The sequence below is a fragment of the Sitophilus oryzae genome, unplaced genomic scaffold (assembly GCF_002938485.1).
Source record: "Sitophilus oryzae breed Bouriz unplaced genomic scaffold, Soryzae_2.0 scaffold_1297_pilon_pilon, whole genome shotgun sequence".
Lineage (NCBI taxonomy): Eukaryota > Metazoa > Arthropoda > Insecta > Coleoptera > Curculionidae > Sitophilus > Sitophilus oryzae.
Window position 1 is genome coordinate 10,706,041 of NW_022145945.1, and position 20,728 is coordinate 10,726,768.

The following is a 20,728-nucleotide window of genomic DNA, read 5'->3' on the forward strand; positions in this document are numbered from 1 at the left end:
TCCTCTGGTTATATGGCCAAGGTATTCAAGTTTTCGTCGCTTGATAATATTCAAAAGTACCTAGTCGTCGTGCTCCATTCTTCGAAGGCTTCGAAGAAAATGCGAATCGAAGCACTTCTTCATTTCTGGTTCTGGCGGTCTAAGATATTTTAAGCATTCTTCCATGATACAATAAACGTCATGCGCGCGGAGAACAGATTTCCGACCGCCAAAGATCTTATCTTTCGATTCTTCTGTATTCTGTACGTCCACATTTTAAATGCTTCGAGTTTACTTATCGTTTCTTTATTAAGTGTCCACGTCTCACATCCATAAAAAAGAATCGACCACACATAACCCTTTGTAAACTTCTCCCGTATTTTGATGTTTAGTTTCGAGGACTCTTTGACTGACCATTACGCCATTTGGTTATCAATTGAATTACAACGCTATATTAAGGAAAACCCAAGAGAATCTGAAATTTATAAAAAGGTAAATTTTCATAATCTAATGCATTTACTATCTACTGAAAATTGGGATAGTGTTTTTTACGAGAGTTCTGATGTGGAAAAGTGTTATTCACAATTTATTTATTTGATTAAGAATTTTATTAATAGGTCGACCTCAGTTTGCAAAAAATCAAACAAACATCGTAAAATAAAACCCTGGATCACGGTTGGCATTATTAATTCGATTCGTAATAGAGACGAAATGAAAAAAGATCTACGTAGGGACTCTTCGGCCGAAAAACAAGATGCATACAAGAAATATCGAAATTTGGTAACAAGAATAATTAGAGAAACTAAAAATCAATATTATAAAAATAAAATTAAAAAAGCTGACAAAAATATTAAATTAATCTGGTCTACAATAATTAATGAGGCTACAAATAATATCACAAAAAATAAGGCACCTATCGCAAAAATTAGAAATTACGACGGAGAATATATTGAAAATAAACATGAATTGAGCAATATATTTAATGTTTTTTTTTGCTAGCGTTGGAAAAGAAATGAACGCAAATTTTAAGAAACAGTTGGCAGTTGGTGCGCCGAATACATCAAATATAGAAAAATCATTCTATTTAGGGCCGGTTTCGGAGGCCGAACTAGTAGAATGTATTTCTACTTTAAAAACCGGCTCATCAGCAGGACATGATGATATATCTGTGGAATTTATAAAAATGGCTCACTTATATATCATAAAACCTTTAGCACACATAATAAATTTAGCTATATCAACTTCTAATATTCCATTGGATTGGAAATATGCTATCGTCACTCCAATTTTTAAAGGCGGAGATCCACTAGACATGTCCAATTATAGACCGATATCCTTGATTAGTAACAATGCAAAACTATTTGAGAAATGTATAAAACAAAAACTAGTGAAATATTTAGAAGCTAATAATATTATTTTTGATAAACAGTATGGCTTTCGAAGCGGAAAAAGTACTCAAGATACTATATTTTGTTTGACAAGTTCAATATTGCAAAATTTCAATTCAAATAAAAAAAGTTGTGTGGCAAAAGTGGCAGTATTTTTAGATATTGTCAAAGCATTTGACACCGTTTCTCATGCAAAGTTGCTAAATAAACTGGAAAATATTGGTGTACGAGGCGCGCCACTAGCACTTTTTAGGAACTACCTTTCTAATAGAAAACAAAAAGTAAAAATTGGAAACATACTTAGCGACCCTCAACCTATAACAACGGGAGTACCACAAGGCACAACTTTAGGACCGATATTGTTTTTAATATATATCAACGGAATAAAAGATGTGGCCACAAGTGGCAGTATAATTGCATATGCAGACGATACCGCTATAGTTTTTACAGGAAATTCATGGGATGAGACTTATGAAGCAGCAGAACAAGGTCTATGTAAAATACGGGAATATCTTGATGACGGACTATTAACATTAAATATTAAAAAAACAAGTTTCATAACCTTCACTCTTACAAGTGTTGATCAACCCCAAAAAAAATATTTGTTGGTTCATTCTCAAAAAATTGTCTAGTTAATAATATATGCCAAAATTGTCCAAAAATAAATAGAATTTCTTATGCTAAATGTTTCGGAATAAATGTAGATCAGCACTTGAGATGGAAGGAACATATTGATTTACTCAAGAAAAAAGAAGTATGTTTCATAAGTTTTATCAATTGAGGGAATTTTTGGAAAAGAATCTTTTGATTACTCTGTATTATAGCCTTGTGGAATCTATTCTCAGATATTGTGTTATTGTTTGGGGATCAAGCTTTAATAACATTATAAAAAGTCTTGAAGTTTGCCAGAAAAAAATACTAAAAATAATCTTAAAAAGGAACAATGGATATCCAACCGAAAATCTATTTTTAGAGGCTGAGGTATTAGATTTGAGATGTCTATATGCTCATTCTATTGTGATGTACCTTTAAAATAAACCCGAATTACGGAGTGTACAAAATCATAACTACCTCACAAGAGCGGTAAGTAGTAAAACTCTCAGCGTTCCATGTTTTCACAGATCTCACGTACAGAGAACAGTACTTTATTTTGCACCTAAATTGTTTAATGTAATTCCATATAACGTACGTATAATCAACCAGCAGAAAAAATTTAATATTCTTTCAAAAAATACATAACTGATAATAAAAGTGCGGTACACAAAATACTTGCATGGAAATAAAAATAAGTTTTAGAATTCATGTAACATATAATATATACATAAAATGTACATCCCGCTGCCCTCTCTCATCCCCGCCAATTGCCGCTCATTATTCGGGACACTTGTGCTTGTTTTATGTTTGTTTTAGTGCAGGAAATTTATGCACACTGGGTTTTTGAGTTTTTTTTTTGTTTCGATTGTTGTAGTTTCAGTTTGCGTATTTATTGTTTTTTTCTTTCTGTTGCACCTATGATTCATTTCTTTCATATAGTTATTAGTTATTTGTTAGAGTGTCTAGCACACACGGCAATTGAATTTGCTAGGTGCTATGAAACTAAATATGAAACTATAAATGTAAATGTAATGTAACACTGTATTTTATCACAAAAATGAAGGATACATGTGTCTCAAATACATGTCTCATACTAAATTAATAAAATAAACAAGTTAGCAGCGTATAAATTTATTAACTGCTGCAACGATTTTAATTAATATTAGTTTAATGAAATATTAATTGGTAGTACTAGAATATTAACATTTATTATAATTTAAAATTTAAGGTACCTGAACCAATTAAGGCCACGTTAAGGTTTAAAGGGGCATTGCAAGAAAAATATTAATCCAACCCTTGTAGAAAATATTGGGGAACAATTAGTGCTTCATATATGTTGATCCTACATCAAAAAAAGTATAATTTTTTGTTTGTTTTGTGGATTTTTTTTGTTTTTTTAAAAACACTGCAATTGGCCTTATTGGGTAACCCAGGCACTTTTAAAGGCCACGTGCAGAAATTGATAAATAGGAGCTATTACAATAAAAAAAACAATTTTTTGTTGATAACATTTTTATTTAACCAAGAAACTTACTAAATTTCGCAATCGTAACAAACAAACTTGGTTTTATTATCCCTGCATAACCCGACACATTCCTCATGGACGTATCGGCAACACAACACACAAAGTCGCATGTCTAACACCCTATCTTCCTTACAAATAAAGCAGTACCAACTCTCCGTTGATGGCTTTTTACTTTTTAAAGCTTTATTTTTATTCTTAACTTTGGAAGTTGAAGGAGTTAAATTTTCTCTGTTACTCGTCGAAGGTACCGCAAAACTAGTGGAAGGTTCGGCAAAACTAGAGGAAGGTTTGTTAAATAAATCTCTGACAACAACTTGAGCAGCTGAATTAATTGCTTTGCGTCGTTTAGTGACTGGAATTTTTAATTCAGGTGTTGGAAACAATTCCTTCATACTCTCCCTCGATTCATTCAAAATTGAGTCTTGATTTTCATTCCTAGTTTCAGGTTCAATTGCATCAGTAGTTTTATTACCGTTACAATCCAAAGATATTTTCTTCTTCAGAACCAAATTAATGAGTGGTTCATTATCAGAATCACTATCGGATCCTTCTTCTGATTCTGAAGAGCTTAACGTTACTTCGTTACGAGGATTTATTTGTGGATCTTCCATTCCATCTTCATTATTAGCTGCAGGAGATGCACGATAGGACAATCTACTAGGAGCAAATGCAATTTCTGGTATGGAATTAGGGTTGTATGGAAATATTCCAGTGGCTTCAAAAGCCGACTGTAAATTTTTCACAGACATAGCTTTTGGGTAAATTTCGCTGAGTATCTTACCAAACCGAGTTCTTGTTATTTTTCTATCAGGAAAAGTTGTCCAATACAGTAATACTTCTTCGTCCCAATAATGTTCAAAGCTGCGAAAAACGCATTTATCAAGTGGTTGTAACTCGTGTGTGGTGTTGCTAGGCAGACACAAAAGAGTTATTCCCAATGCATCTGCGGTTTCAAAAACAGAAATATCCAGGTGAGAGGCTGCTCCATCCATTATCAGCAAAACGTCTCCTTCGGGCTTAAATTTAGCGAAGTGCTGTAGCCACTTACAAAAAACACTTGTGGTCATGCTCCCCTTAGGTGTCATTTCAATAACAGTCCCAGGAGCCATATTTTCTTTCCATTCGTCCTTGCACCTTTTTCCTTTAAATAAGACCATTGGGGGTATGGCTTGACCAACTGCGCTGCCACAAGCGACCACAGTCACGTTTTCGGCATGCTCCGTTGCAATTATGTGAACCCTCCTTTCACCTTTTCTGGCAAGGACCTTTTGCTGATGGTGTAGGGTCAATCTGCAACCCTTTTCATCCATGTTAAATATCAAGTGCGGCTTGTCAATAAAGTTTTTTTCAGTCATTATCTGTTTTAGTTTAGTAAAATAGTCATTTACAATGGTTTTGTTCATTTTTTGGGCCCTAGCGGGATTAAGAAGCTGAGCTTTACGCTCGGTGATTTCTGGGTGCCTGGCAAAAAATAATTTTATCCATCTTCTGCCAGCCATTTCCTTTTCTCGATTAAAACAGTGTCTAATATTTCTAGTGTTTGCAAATGTATACACCGACTTTCGAATGATTTTGTTTGTCAAAGGTACTCCGATATTGCCTAACCTTATAATACGTTGACACAACTCATTTTCTTGTTCTACGGTTAGTATTGAGGATCTCCCCAATTTCTTAACGAAACTTCCAGTTGTGACATGGTTTCGAAGGGTTCGTCTCGGAATATCATAGCGCTTAGCCGCTGTCAGGACAGGCATTCCCTGATTTATACTCGCAAGAGCTCTCCTCAACTGCTGCTCGGACCATTTTGCTCTTTGTGTGGGTGGCATGTTCTGAGAATAGAGAAGAAAATAGGTAAGAACCTAATAAGGCCACATAGTTCCTAACAAGGCCACTCAGGTGGCTTTATTAGGAACGCATAACCTTAAAACAACAAACCCTCGTAACTCCTTTAAAGTTGAAAATAACAAAAAACCCAAATTACTACCATTAAGCTAACTTACCTTGGTAACTCCTTATGTAAAAAGAAAAGTTATAAAAAACAATTTCAATAAAAAATCACAAACAACATATACAAGAATCCCGTTAACGAAAACGGCTACAAACCACGATGTGCTGTAACTCCATCTGTTGGCGATTTTTTGAAATCACCCATAGACTAAAGTTATAGAGCGCATGGGTATATATTATTGTTAGTTACAATTTTTACGTTAGGTTTGTTTTCTGTCGCTAGGGGGCGTATGGCCTTATAGTAGCACTGGCCTTAATTGGGTAAAGTACCTTATTTGCATTTATATATAAACGGCTAATACACTATTTATAAAAGTAAAATTAAAATGCCTGAGAAGTATTACGATTTATTGGGAGACAAATTTATTCAGACTTGTGTTAGTTTATTTTGCTAAATTCTTAAATATATTTAAAGGTTTGTTGTTAAAATATTGTAATGTTATACCTGCCTATGTGCTTCGAATAATAGAACAACCTGTATATGTTATATTATAATAAATTAATTAATAAATAATTAAAATTAATTAGTGAACTATTTGAGAGCAGCGACTTAAACTTCTGAAATGCATTTCTTGCTTGTTCTACGCGACATCTGATTTTGTATGAAGGATCGATATGTTGGTTCCAACAGCCTAGGTATTTAAACTTTGCCACTCTCTCCAACGTTTCTTCATTCAACAATAATGAAGCCTCGCCGATATCTACTTTACTCACAACCATATAGGTATTTAGTTTTATTTATATTAATAGATATCCCCCAATTAAGTCATTTTAATGATTTAAATCAAAAAAAGACTTAAGTTTTATGTGAGTTTGCAGCTCTGTTGTGAGATGACCAAATGCAACAAATCGATACAATTTCGTTCTACCTAGATGAGGCATATCGGTTGGATGTGTATATCGTAGCAATGACAAGTAACAAACGAGCTTGGAACTATTAAGTAGAGCATATAGAAACATCCTCGTTATCATCGATTTAGCTAACGGCCTCTTCATTTTCCGCGACTTAATAATTTTCACGATGCGCGATCGTGCCAGCGCCATTGTGGCGATAAACTGGCCGAACGCAGTGGGCCATGGACGGTTTGATTCGACGAATGGGACGCGTCCGCCGAAAACATCTGCCCGTGGAACACGAGGCCGATGTTCCGCTGTTTTTCGCCGCTCGCTGGACCTCAAATGGTCCGCCACAGGTATTTCTGGCGAGACGGCCGTATCCATAGCGCTCATAAAATCGACTGGAAAATTGACGAAATCGTTTAGGTTTGGAAAAGACCAAAAAGTTATCTGTATTTAGTTTTGGATCTGTTCATTATAGTAGGATTTTTTGCGCTTATTAAGACGAATATTCTTTACTAGCTTGTTCCCGCGACTTCGTTCGCGTTAAATTAATCATTTGTAATGGTGATGATAAAGCAAAGCAAGAATTTCCATTAAGATACAAACTGGATAAAATTTTCTCACATTTATGTCAGCATGAGAAAAAACAATATGGCGATATTATTATATAACTCGGTAATATTTCAGGAGTAGTTTCATCTCGTTGGAATTTGACTTTCGAAAAATCCGTTTGCCAAAAATAAGCTTTTTACGACGTCAAGCCGTTTAAGCAGAATCGTGGTTAATCAATTACCTAACTTTTTGGACCACCCTGTGTGATTTTTTAAAAAAATTCAAAATATGTAAAAAAAAAACAAAATAAATTACGCGTGTCCAAGCGTTTTCCCGAAAGACTAACCGTTTTTTAAATAACAAATATTGTAATATGTAATATTTGAGGGGCGTTTTCGCCCTCTTGGAATTTGAGATTCGAAAAACCCCTCCTTATCGAATCTTTACACCTCAGCACAGTCAATCCGTTTGCCAAAAATCAGCTTTAAACGTCAAGCAGTTTAAGCAGAATCGTGATTACTCAATGGTCATATTTTATGAAACACCTAGTATAAATTTTTTAAAAATCATAAAATATGTAAAACAACAAAATAAAATATACGTGTCTAAGAGTTTTTTCGAGAAACTCACCGGTTTTTAAATAGAAAATATTCTAATATTTGAGGGGTGGTCTCACCCCCTTAGAACTCGAATTTCGAAACATCCCTTCTTATCGAACCTCTACACCCTAAAGTCAATCCGTTTTCCAAAAATCAGCTTTTTACGTCAAATGCTTTAAGCAGGATCGTGATTAACCAATGACCAGATTTTTCGAAACACCTTGTATACATTTTTAAAAAATCTTAAAATATGTAAAAAAAACAAAATAAAATATACGTGTTTAAGCGATTTTTCGGAAACTTTACCGTTTTTTAAATAAAATATATTGTAATATTTAAGGGGTGGTTTCACCCCCTTGGAACTGGAATTTCGAAAAATCACTTCTTATCGAACCTCTACACCCTAGAATTAACCTGTATGTCAAAATTGAGCTTCTTTCGTTGAGTGGTTTGAGCAGGATCGCGCGTGATTAATCGGCGAGTCAGTCACTTAAGGATTTTATATATTAGTATAGATTACATGTAATTAGTGATGTAAAGTAATGGGTAATATTACCGGTAATTTTGGTTATATTACGTAATATTAGCGCAAGATCGGTAACATTGGAAATATTTCTTTTTTCCGCTCTACTCTTTTTCATTTGCCCAGCTCTAAAATGAGTACCTATGTTGGCTGTGGACATTTTCCATTTATTAAATTTACCATCATCAACAGCCGCAACTGAAAGAACCTTTATTACTTGAATGGATTTGTTCATCCGTCAAGAAAAAACAGACTTACCGTGGAAAGGGCCAGAAAACATTCTTATGTTGCCCATAATTATAATTTACTAAATGGAGAAGAACATCCGAGAATGGTAGAAGCTGCTGAGAAAAACGGAAAAAGAAGAAGATATCTATTTCGAAGTAAAATAGACTTCTTGGCTCAATTAACGAAAGACAAAGAAGTAACAGATGACGAATTTGGGGATGATTTACCATTATCCACTCTATTACTAGTTAAACCGCTATTACACTATAAAATTTCTTTGTTATAGATTTTTTGTAAAAGATATTTTAAGAAATATTTGACAGTGTTAGGCTAGTATTATACTATCAAATTCCTTTGTCAAAGGTCTTTTATAAAAGATATTTGATGAAAAATTTGACAGTGTTAATATACAATATTTTATAAAATCACACATATTACACTGTCAAATTCCTCATAAAATCTCTTTTAAATCTTTGACAAAGAAATTTTATAGTCTAATAGAATAAAGAAATTTTATAGTCTTTGCTAGAATAATATAGACCACTCTGACTCTGACTAACTTAAACGTTCTTGTCTTTTTTTTGTAATATTTTTACCAGGTTTGAATTAAAAATATAATACTATTTAAAAAGCTGTTCTTTTTTTAGATTACCAATATTACCGTAATATTTCGTAATATTACCGGTAATATTACCGATTTATAAATTACCGGTATTTACATCACTACATTTAATGTAACCGAAACTTGTTTTTCTGCACCAAAGTAATATTTCGTATCAAAATTTGATTTATGATTCAAACTTGGCGCCTTGGAGATAGCGACAGGTATATAAACACTACGCAGAGTTTCCAAAAATAAACTATGATAATTTAATCAAAGTACAATATGTCCTATTTTCAAGCAAGAGCTAAATGCTGTCCTTCTAAAAAATGCAACTATAACAACTTATACGGATGAACAACAAGCGCTTGTAACTTGGAATGGCTTAATAGTCTTCAGCCCCATACTCACTATGGATTGATGCGCCGATTGAATGCGTCAATGGATCGATGCACGTATGGTGAGTATGATGCTGTTCTTCATCTCATACCCATTATGCGTTAATGCGGTTCGTCGCGATTCTTTTTTTTTAATAATAAGGTACCGTCCTCTGCCAGAAACTCTGAGACCTGTGAACAGGGTTCGGAAATAATTAATTAAGACGTCATTAACTACTTGTAGTTTTTCTTCAAAAACTACGTCTTTTTTCGTTCATTAACGATATGAAAACTTCTTTAATAAAATACGTAATGATATTACGATAGAAAAACCATCCTGTAAATAAAAAGGTTAATTTTGATAGAAAACATGTAATAGGTACATAGGATTTTTATTTAATTAAAGAAGTATAGATTCATAAAAAATAGAACATACTAGGTAAGGCAATATATTCAAATTGTTATAAAATACGAAAACTCGAAATATTTTAACACAACCAAAGTAACTACAAATATGAAATATAAGATTTTAATCACCTAGTTAGGTATTCCTGGTGCGTCTCAAAAGTAGTTCACCCCCTATAAATTTTTTATTTTTTCAGATAAAAAAAACGAGATTTGGTATGTTAGTCTATGACATAAATTAGGATTGATTGACGTATTGAATTCTTTTCGGTCACTTCCTGTTTCACCGGAAATGACTGCAACTTTTGATTTTTAAATGGCACCCTCGGTATTTTTTTACTTTACTCGATAGAAAATCTCACTCTGAATCGAATGACATATCATATGTCAGCTTTTGACATATTCGCTCAAAAACAAATTGTATTTTAAATTTCAATCTAGTGTGCAATGGCCGTGTTAAAAACACTAATTTTTAATCAAGAAGCCTTGGAAAAATAGATTTGATCGCCTAATGTTTTTACTGTCTTGTCCTCTGGCAGGTTAAAAGATGCCCAAATGGTATTTTAAATCATATCTCAATTTTTTCAAATGGAACGAAGGTGGCTCATTAACATATTTGGAAAAAGCATTTTTTTACGAATAATTTGATACCATACACTTGGTATTGGTACAAGTCAAATTGGCATTATGAACCGCATGTTACAATTTCAAATAAACCATATGAAAAAATGTCAAAAGTTGACATATGATGCGTCATTCTATTCAGAGTGTCATTTTCTATCGAACAAAGTTAAAAATACCAAAGGTGCCATTTAAAAATCAAAAGTTGTAGTCATTTCCGAGGAAACCGGAAGTGACCGAAAACAGCTGAATATGTCAATCAATCCTAATTTATGTCATATATTAACATACCAAATCTCCTTGTTTTATCTGAAAAAATAAAAAAGTTAGAGGGGTGAGCCACTTTTGAGACGCACCCGGTACGGGTATAGTAGGTAGCTTTGTCAAGACTTTGTAGAAAATATTTTTCAACCTGCTATTTTTCTAAAGCTTCAACTTATTATAACCTCGCCACAAACCTGCCTCAAACAATTGATATTTGAAAGTTATATAAACTACACCCTCTACATCGATTAACTACATGTAATGTATTTTTTTGGGATTTAATAGTAACCTGTGAGGCCTATTGTGTTTGTCCCCTTTTATGTGTGCATCCATTCTCCTATCCGTGTACCCTGCACCAATCTGTACAGGTCCTTGATAGGATGGGGCCAAGAACGGTAAACTAATAGGATTGCTCATCCCCATAAAGGCTGATTCATGGTACACCGGGCCGTACCCGAGCCGGGCACGTTCCGTAAAGTAGACACCGAGCCACGTCCGGGCCTTCAATATATGCTACACCGAGTGAACAACGGGGATCATGTCCGTGCCGATTATATTCTAGAAAACAGTGTTGCCGCAGTGGTACATTTGTACCAAATTTGATACTTTTAATTCTATTTGGTACAGTGGTACTACATTTTCAAATCCAGGATGATTTGGTACAATAATTATTTCCCACGCGCACCGAAAATGAATAGATATTTAATAATTATTGTCGTTGATATTGCATTAAACGCGCTTACCGATACCATTCGGAGAAAATCCGCATTAATTAACGACGTATTATAAACGTTGTAATGTCTATAGCGTTGCCTATATTAAATAACCCGAAGAAAAAACTTGAAAATTTACTGTTTCTAACATGCTTCTATATTTGCGTTTTTTTTAAATAAAATTTAAGTTTTCCAAGTATTGTGTGTAGTATTAGAATTACTTAGAATTCTTCAACCTATACATACTTATAATTGGGTTTTCTGAATTTCTATTTCATGTTTTTCGTCTCGATTTGTGTCTTTCTCCAGGAAGTTTTTTTATGTAGAAATTTATGAAGAAATTCACAGCGACCAAACCGGTTAAAGTCATATGCAGATGTATTTTGTTGTGCTTTAAAAAATTGTACCAAAGTGGTACATTTTTAGTTTATAATGTGGTACGCGCTAAAAGTTGGGTGCGGCAACACTGCTAGAAAACAGCCGCTATAGGCCCGTAGATGAACGAAGTATTTAGCCCGGGCGACTTATTTATGTTTGCCGCAACGGGCCGGACCGTAGCGGATCCGAGGAAAAATGTACACCGACATTTCTCGGACGGGGCACGGACGCGTTCCGGCGAAGCTCGGCCCGTGCTCGGCTTAGCATGAATGCATAAGTATAAATAACATTTGACAATGTTTGACCGTGCCTTCACCGCCGCACGGCCCCGGCCCGTCACGGTGTACCATGAATCAGCCTTAAGACGTACGTTCGCTTCTTCCCGCGCTTGAGCTGACAGTTGTGACGTCATTGTAGCCCTTGTCAAAGCCTTCGTGGCCTTGTCATGATAGTGTGTATTATTAGTTGCCTATGGTAAACTTATAAAAATAACAGCTGAGAAATTTTGAGTTAATTATTTTGTCAATTTTAAATGTGAAAAAGGTGTCTTTAAAGTTTTTAGAGCTACAGAGTGTATAAATACGTTCATTTTGTGTTGTGGATTGTGACAAAGTGCATACTAAGTGCCCACGATTTTAATAACCTTCTAATAACCATGACAAGGGCTACAATGACGTCACAAAGCGAGTAGTTTTCGCATGCACCTGGCGGACACTTTTGGCTGAATGAGCAGTCCTATTAGGTTAACTGTTCTTGGGATGGGGCATAGTTCCTTTGATTCTAGCCTTACTTTCCCAAATAAAAAGTGTCGCTTGCGATCCAGAGCCTCGCAGTGCATATTATGTGCTCTGAAGGATCCGCTGTTTCAGGATCTTTATTGCAGAGTCTGCAGCAAATACTTTCTTGATACAGTTTGAGCTTGTTCAGGTAGCACTTGACAGCCATATGTCCTGTCAAGAGGCCTGTTGTAATCCGCACTTTATTCCTGCTAAGCCATGTAGTCTTAGAATTATGTTTTGCATAAAGGCCTTGCTCTGCCTGTGCCCCCCTGACTGTTTCTCTGATTTTCCCTAATCATTCTGATTCAATATATAATACACATTGATTTCTGATTTTCCCTAATCCAGAGTTTTAGTGCACTACCGGCTACGGGCCATACATTTTATTATATTCGGTCGGTATTCGCAGTACTGATCTGCGATTCTTTAGTTCTAGTATATACCGGGTGCGTCTCAAAAGTTGCTCACCCATATAACATTTTTATTTTTTCAGTTAAAAAAACGAGATTTGGAATGTTACTATATGACATGAATTAGGATTGATTGACGTATTCAATTGTTTTTGGTCACTTCCTGTTTCACCAGAAATGACTACAACTTTTGATTTTTAAATGGCACCCTCGGTATTTTTTAACTTTATTCGAGAGAAAATGACCTTCTGAATAGAATGACATATCACATGTCAACTTTTGACATTTTTTCTTGATTAAAATCTTATTTTAAATTTCAATCTAGAGTGCCATGGCTATGTTAAAAACACTAATTCTTAATCAAGGAGCCTTGGAAATAATATAGATTTGATCGTCGCATGTCGTCACAAATCGTATTTTTAATCATATCTCAATTTCTTCAAATGGAACGAGGGTGGCTTATTTGGAAAAAGCATTTTTTACGAATAATTTGAGACCACACACTTGGTATTTCGAGTCAAAAAAATTTTCGGTATAAACCTCAAATTATAATTTCAAATAAACCATATGCAAAAAAATCAAAAGTTGACATATGATATGTCATTCTATTCGAAATGTCATCTTCAATCGAATAAAGTAAAAATATAGCGAGGTTGCCATTTAAAAATCAAAAGTTGTAGTCATTTCCGGTGAAACAGGAAGTGACCAAAAGCAATTGAATACGTCAAACAATCCTAATTTATGTCATATACTAACGTACCAAATCTCGTTTTTTTAACTGAAAAAATAAAAATGTTATAGGGGTGAGTCACTTTTGAGACGCACCCGGTATAGACTGATCATATTATATATTGATTTGATTGTTGATTTGGCCCATCATACACGAGCAAAATGTACACAAACTGTTAGTTTATTTGTATTTTGATTTGATCACAATATTTTAAAAGAATTATGCATAACGTATTTTTGATTTTGTTTCAGAGGGACAGGTACAACAATACGGTGAAGTAAACCAGCTAGGTGGTGTGTTTGTAAATGGCAGACCACTACCCAACGCCGTTAGATTGAGAATAGTGGAGCTATCTCAAGTGGGTATAAGACCCTGTGACATCTCCAGACAACTAAGGGTATCCCACGGATGTGTATCCAAAATACTAGCCAGGTAGAATTCAATAAAAAATATAAGTAACTAAAAATTATTGTCATGCTATTTCCTATTTTCTAAATGAAATATTAATAAGTCGTTCAATCATAAAAATATTCTATTTTATTCAGTGTAAGATTTTTGATTTAAACTTTAACCCCATTTCCAGATACCACGAGACGGGTTCCATCCTCCCCGGTGCCATCGGTGGTTCCAAACCGCGGGTGACCACGCCCAAAGTGGTGGCCTACATCAAAGAGCTCAAGCAAAAAGACCCAGGAATATTTGCCTGGGAAATTCGGGACAGACTACTATCCGACGGTGTGTGTGACAAATACAATGTTCCTTCTGTCAGTTCAATCAGTCGGATTCTAAGGAACAAGATAGGATCGATAATACATGGGTCTTCGCATACCCATTCTTTCTATAGCAGTTATCCCACCTACCCCTATTTGCAACAGAAATCCCCAACTCATACGGTAAGATATACTTTAAGATCTTGTTATAAGTCAACTTATGTAAAGCTGTTATGCTAAAGCCGGTCCCAGACACTACGTGCATTTGGCGAATATTCGGTATTCGAGCTTATTCGCGTAGCGTGTGGGAGGTTACCTTCGACGAAGATTCGTACTTCGTCATTTTCCCGGCGGTTGTCGGTAAACTGGCACCAATCAAAGGAGCTCGTTGTGCGGCGTAGTCAACTTCGGAATTACTCCCAGACACTACGGCTATTTGTTTACGTGCTTTTTGTTTAGGTTATTTTTGTTTTAACGGCACGCCTCCCTCAGTTCACTTGTGTATTGCATTGGTAGCGGGTTGATTTCCATTTTCTTTATTACTCCAAAATGGAATGGACAAACGAGTTAACTTTGGAGTTTTTGCAATTATTTGAGAGTGAACCAGTGATTTGGAATCCACAGATTCCAGATCATAAACACAGGAACAAAGTGGCTGATGGCTGGAATGTTAAATCAAAATTTATCATGCTCTTCTTCATTGTCCATTTTGAACTGCAACAGCACTGAAAATCAAGACGTTGCGCGACGGCGTTGCTCTACTACGGGAAATATTTGTCATTGGACGCATTTTTACAAATAACGTAGCGTGTGGGAAGGTGGCCGAAGCCGCAGTACATAATTCGAATGTTCGCACATTCACCAAATGCACGTAGTATCTGGGACCGGCTTTATATGTATCCAACTGCTTTTTAGAAATAACAGTTGCAGACAGCTGATGACTTGCTATAAGTTAATTAACTGATACTTCTAAGTAACAGCTACAACTGTTACTTAGAAACAGTTGTACATACATACAACTGTTGACTAGCTATAGTCAACCTAATTATACAGGGTGAGTCTTAAATAAGTGCAAATATTTTCAGGGGTGGTGTATCCCAGACACATCTATGAGATTTTTTTCGCAAAAAAAAGATGTTGGAAATCGTGCATTCTTTTAAATTTCCCTGTATATTTTTCGAAAGCTTTTTAGAACTGCCTGTTCAACGCAAATTTTCCCACGGTATAAACCCACGTCTCAAAATTTTTCAAAAAAAAACAATTTTTTTTTTAATTTTCAAATTTAAATAACTTCAGTTATTTTGGCCTTATTTGAAAAATGGTAAAGAGAAAATATGTTTCTTTTATCGAGATCTACCAGCCCTGAAAATATTTGCACTTATTTAAGACTCACCCTATATAAAGTTGTATACCGGGTGCGTCCCAAAAGTGGCTCACACCTATAACTTTTTTATTTTTTCAGATAATAAAACGAGATTTGGCATGTTAGTATATAACATAAATTAGGACTGATTGATTGTTTTTGGTCACTTCCTGTTTCACCGGAAATGACAACAATTTTTTATTTTTAAATGATACCCTCGGAATTTTTTTACATTAATCGATAGAATATGTCACTCTGAATAGAATGACATAATATAATATGTCAACTTTTGATATTTTCGCATATGGTTTATTTGACATTGTAACATGCCGTTCATAACGACAATTTGACTCGAAATAGCAAGTGTGTGGTCAGTGGCGGATTAAGGGCGGGGGGGTGCGGAAGGGGCGGTCCGCCCCGGCCCCGTCTTTCAGGGAGCCCCCGAAACTTCATAAGTACCTATTTTTTATTCAACTGGCAAACAAGAAAACAAGGCAATGCGTTCAGTAGATATGAAGCAATTTGTAGATGGAGTATGCAAACCATACGTATACGCAAACTATAAACAGTATAAATGGAAGCAGATATTTACTTTATTATCAATTATCAGGCCCCAGTAATTGTCAATGGCATTTTCTATTTAGGAAATTAAATCAAGGGGTAATTTTCTTTGTTTAAAATATCGAATAATTATTATTTTTTATATATTTTGAGACTGAATTTACTTATTTTAGCTTTTAAGTTATTTTTCAATGGTTTGGTTTGGTTTGGGCGGGGGCCAAGTATAACGGGGGCCAAGGGCCTGAGACAGCGAAGGGGCCCCTCGGATCTTGGAGGACTTACAAAATAACTTACAAAATAAACTTGCGAAAGTAACGCGGGTCATATGGTCTATACTCTGTTTTTTTTCTCAGGTAAGATTTCGACAGACGATGACAGAAGAAAAGCAGATGACGTCCCATACCAATCTATTTATTTTACTAAAAAAAGTTTCTAATAATTTTTAAGTTATCTATGGATGGGTTTAAATATAAATCCGTCATACGTCGTGTCTTGTTGTTTTTAACCAGTTTTATTGGTTTATTTAAAAAAGACAGATCGTATTTCAATTTTATTGGTTTGACGGAACGATGAACGACAAACGGACGCCGATGCGTATGAACTCGCCTTTAGATTTTTGTCATTTTTGACGCTTGTCAAAGTCTTGCCAAATTATAGGTTATAATTTTGTGTCAACTTTTGTTAAATACCCTGCGTTTTGGAAGATGATGCATTTTGATTCGTATTATTACGTGTGTTTTGTGTCTTTTGAAGTCAAGTGGAGGAAAAATCGAGTGAAAATTAACTGTAGACCCAGAGCACAGTTTATGGTTAATACTCGCTGCCCAGGCAGAAAGTCTTATACACCAATGAAGTTGCCATCGATAAAGTTTGTATACCATTTCGTCGTAGATAAGTGCATCTCGTATATGGTAGAAGGATCAAACTAAACACATACTAAAAACTGGAGTAGCTGTAAAATATCGACATCACACGATAGGTAAATAATGGATTTTAGTACCTACTGCAGAAAAATAATGTCAAAAGGTACTGGTTTAAAAAAATTAAGATTAAAGTTAATTAATCAACCTTTAAGGTATAAAATTTGGTAGGTGTTATTACTAATAAAATAGTTTGTTTTATTTACCTATGTTGTTTTATTTATTCCTGTGGAAGATTACAAATTTGTATTTGTACATAAGTTATATTGATAAATATAATCATAAATGCGGGTAGTTTCATAAAGCTTGAAAGTAAAAATTAGTTCTTTTTATATTTTTTGGTATGTAGTGTCTTGTTCTTGTTTGTTTTGTATTAAAACATACCGGTTTTATTAAATAAAATAACTCGATTACATTTTTTCAGTTTTATACAGTTTTTTTCACAATATTTTGAAGTAATCACTTGTCATCTTGTCAATCAAATTTTAAATATTTCCTGCTATGCGTTCCAGTTGTACCAACTTATTTCTTTGTAAAATAAAATAAACTACTTTGAAATTAAAATGACAGACACATCTATCACTGTCAAGGATCTTCTCGATGGACAGACTATATATCTATCATTAACTATTTTTGAGAAAAAAATAAATTTAAAATTTTTGGACGAAAAAAACTACCTATCAAAAAAAATTGTACAGCCTAAAAGTCAATATTAGTGATTATCACAGCCACTGTGACATAAAGAAAAGACATGTGGCTATCTATTTCAAAAATTAAATTGTTCAAATGTCATATAATAATGGCGGTAGCTGTCATGGAGTTGATAATTCGTTACGTTTTAACTATACATATTTATTCGTATACCTAAAATAAATCGTTTTTAAGTTATTTAAGATTTAGTTTGAAAACGTATATTTTTCTTGATTTTATCTAGCTTCCTTTGACATTGAGTATCAAACAGTCAGTTATTTATTTACATCTGTCAGAAAACGAATTATTTGAATTTCCTATATTATAAATACTGCTGCTTAAAAGTTTAAAAAGTGTATTTATACAAATATATCTCGTATTTTCGCTCTTTAGTGATATATAATAGTTGATATTTTAATAATATACCCTATGATCGAAAAAAAGCAGCGCAAAGTTGGCTTGGAAATGATGATCGATAATATACTGTCATAGGCTAGTGGTTAAAATCAAGAAAAATATACGCTTTAAAGCTAAATCTTAAATAACTTAAAAACGATTTATTTTAGGTACAGGAACATGTATAGTCAAAAAGTAACAAATGTTAAAAACGAAAGTAACGAAAGCCTTTTCAAGAGTGAAATAAAAAAGTGGATTTCCATTTGAAAAAAATGACTTATGATAATTTTTTAATCGCTCAATTCCATGACAGCAGCGGCCATTATTATATGACATTCGGACAATTTAATTTTTGAAATATATACAGTGGCTGTGGCAATCACTAAATTTGACGTTTAGGCTCTATACATCTTTTTCGACAGGCAGTTTTTTCCTCCAAAAATTATAAATATTTTTTTTCTCAAAAACGGTTAAAGTTAGGTATAGAGTGTTTAATATCAAAATTCATAATATTTTACAGAAAATTTAAGTAGGTATGTAATAAAAAATGGGGGCACCTATTTAAAATAAAAAAGTTGCTGTCAACTTCTGGTACTTCCAGAAGTGCCGCATATTGAAAATATTTTTAATCGATAGATCTCGTTGTGAAACAATGATATGCAAAAAATCTCGGATCTAGATATTGTAGTTCTCTAGAAACTTCTAATGCAGGCTCAGCCTCGGACACCCTGTATAAATACTTGAATTTTTTACATACGTCATTCAATATTTACAAAATGTACATAAGAAGTATATCATTATCTGAACAGACCGGGGGCCACATTTAGCTTCGCCGCCCCTGGCCTCCGACAGGCTTAGTCCGCCACTGAGTGTGGTACCTACCAAATTATTCGTAAAAAAATGCTTCTTCCAAATATGCTAATTGTTCCATTCGAAAAAATTGAGATATGATTAAAAATACGATTTGGGCATCTTTTAACCGGCCAAGACAAGACACGAAAGACATTAGACGGTCAAATCTATTTTTCCAAGGCCCCTTGATTAAACATTAGTGTTTGTAACACAGCCATGGCACTCTAGATTGACATTTAAAATACGATTTGTTTTTAAGCGAAGATGTCAAAAGTTAACATATGATATGTCCTTCTATTCAGAGTGTCACTTTCTATCCAATAAAGCAAAAATATACCAAGGGTGCCATTTAAAAATCAAAAGTTGTAGTAATTTCCGGTGAAACAGGAAGTCGCCAAAAACAATTGAATACGTCAATCAATTCTAATTTATGTCATATACTAATAAACCAAATCTCGTTTTTTTTATCTGAAAAAATAAAAAAGTTATAGGCGGTGATCCACTTTTGAGACGCACCCTGTATACAACTGGCATTTCAATAAGTAACAGTTCAACTGTTATTTATAAATATCAGTCTCCTCTTGTATTCTTTGCAGAGATCAGGAGGAACTCCCTGCTGGCCGAGTTCGCACTCCGTTCAAGACATTCTAGCGGGCGTGCACGCCTTCAGATCACCCCATTCGAGCCCCACAACCACGCTGCCCCCCGGGCCCTCGCCCCCGGGTTGTGACCCCACGCAAAACTACAACTACTACATGTATCTGCAGTCGGGGAATGGCCCCACAGCAGCGGCCATGCATATGGTCAACGGGAGTCACCATTTGACAGGACCCCATTTGTAGAAACAAAGAAGAAAAGTATGAGGGTTAAAATGGTTGAAGCTGATTCGTGGTTTCCATATTAGACCCAATACTATTAATAACAAATTAAAGTTCTACATAGATATACACTCACCGGCATAGAAAACGGACACCTCTTCAGGATTTTCAACGGATTTTCATGTATTTTAAATTTTTATAAATTGTGTTCAAGTGGACCGATTTTGATGATTTTTTTAAGAAATTTGCAGCTAAATTATTGGACTCTCTAGCGCCTCTTTATAAATTAAGAATGAAAATTGCCATCTGTCAGTTATACGGGCGAAAACAAAATTTGATTTTTGGTGAAAGTTTGAAACACCCTGTGGAGTACGGTAACAAAGTAAGGAACTTAAAAATTATTTTAACATCTAGATGTATCTTTTCTCGATAGTTTATTTTTTGATTCATCTCATTACCTTAATTTTTTAAGGTGCCCAGTGGCGTAGAGGTAATACAGGCTCTCGTCTACCAATCTGAAGGTAGTGGGTTCGATTCCCACACCCGGCATTTCATCAGCCGACTATTTTTATTAAAATAAAAATAGTTTAGGTACCTAGGTCGACTCAGCCTTAAATGAGTACTTGGGATTCACAATCCTGAGGTAATAATAGGCGGTTGAAGTGTAGTGCTAGCCACATTACCTTCCTTGTATACCGAACGGCTCTAGTATGGCAAGCTGTACCTTGCTACTCCCAAGGCGTTAAACGCTATATACGGGAGCTATTATTATATTATACCTTAATTTTTTTTTAGATATTCGCTTTTGAAGAAGACACTAACATTTTTTCGTATTTTTTTACATAAAAACCATGCCTTTGCTTTTGGTCCTAGTCAACATGAAATGGTTATGATTTATGTAATGT

The 20,728-nt window shown here is 34.6% G+C and overlaps 1 protein-coding gene across 2 annotated transcripts in view; it reads left to right on the plus strand.

Moving 5' to 3' along the window:
* Window positions 1-20,206, plus strand: part of LOC115874757 (paired box protein Pax-1-like) — a 77,419-nt gene extending 57,213 nt beyond the window's left edge. Inside the window, exons 1-4 of one of the 2 annotated variants that reach the window (XM_030890035.1) lie at window positions 9,143-9,296; window positions 13,765-13,945; window positions 14,097-14,406; window positions 19,602-20,206. In XM_030890035.1, the coding sequence (XP_030745895.1) occupies window positions 9,257-9,296; window positions 13,765-13,945; window positions 14,097-14,406; window positions 19,602-19,847 (777 nt within the window). In that variant the 5' untranslated portion in view covers window positions 9,143-9,256 and the 3' untranslated portion in view covers window positions 19,848-20,206. Of the gene's footprint in view, window positions 1-9,142; window positions 9,297-13,764; window positions 13,946-14,096; window positions 14,407-19,601 lie in introns of those variants that run through there. The other variant, XM_030890036.1, reaches the window with a different exon arrangement.
* Window positions 20,207-20,728: the final 522 nt, after the last annotated feature.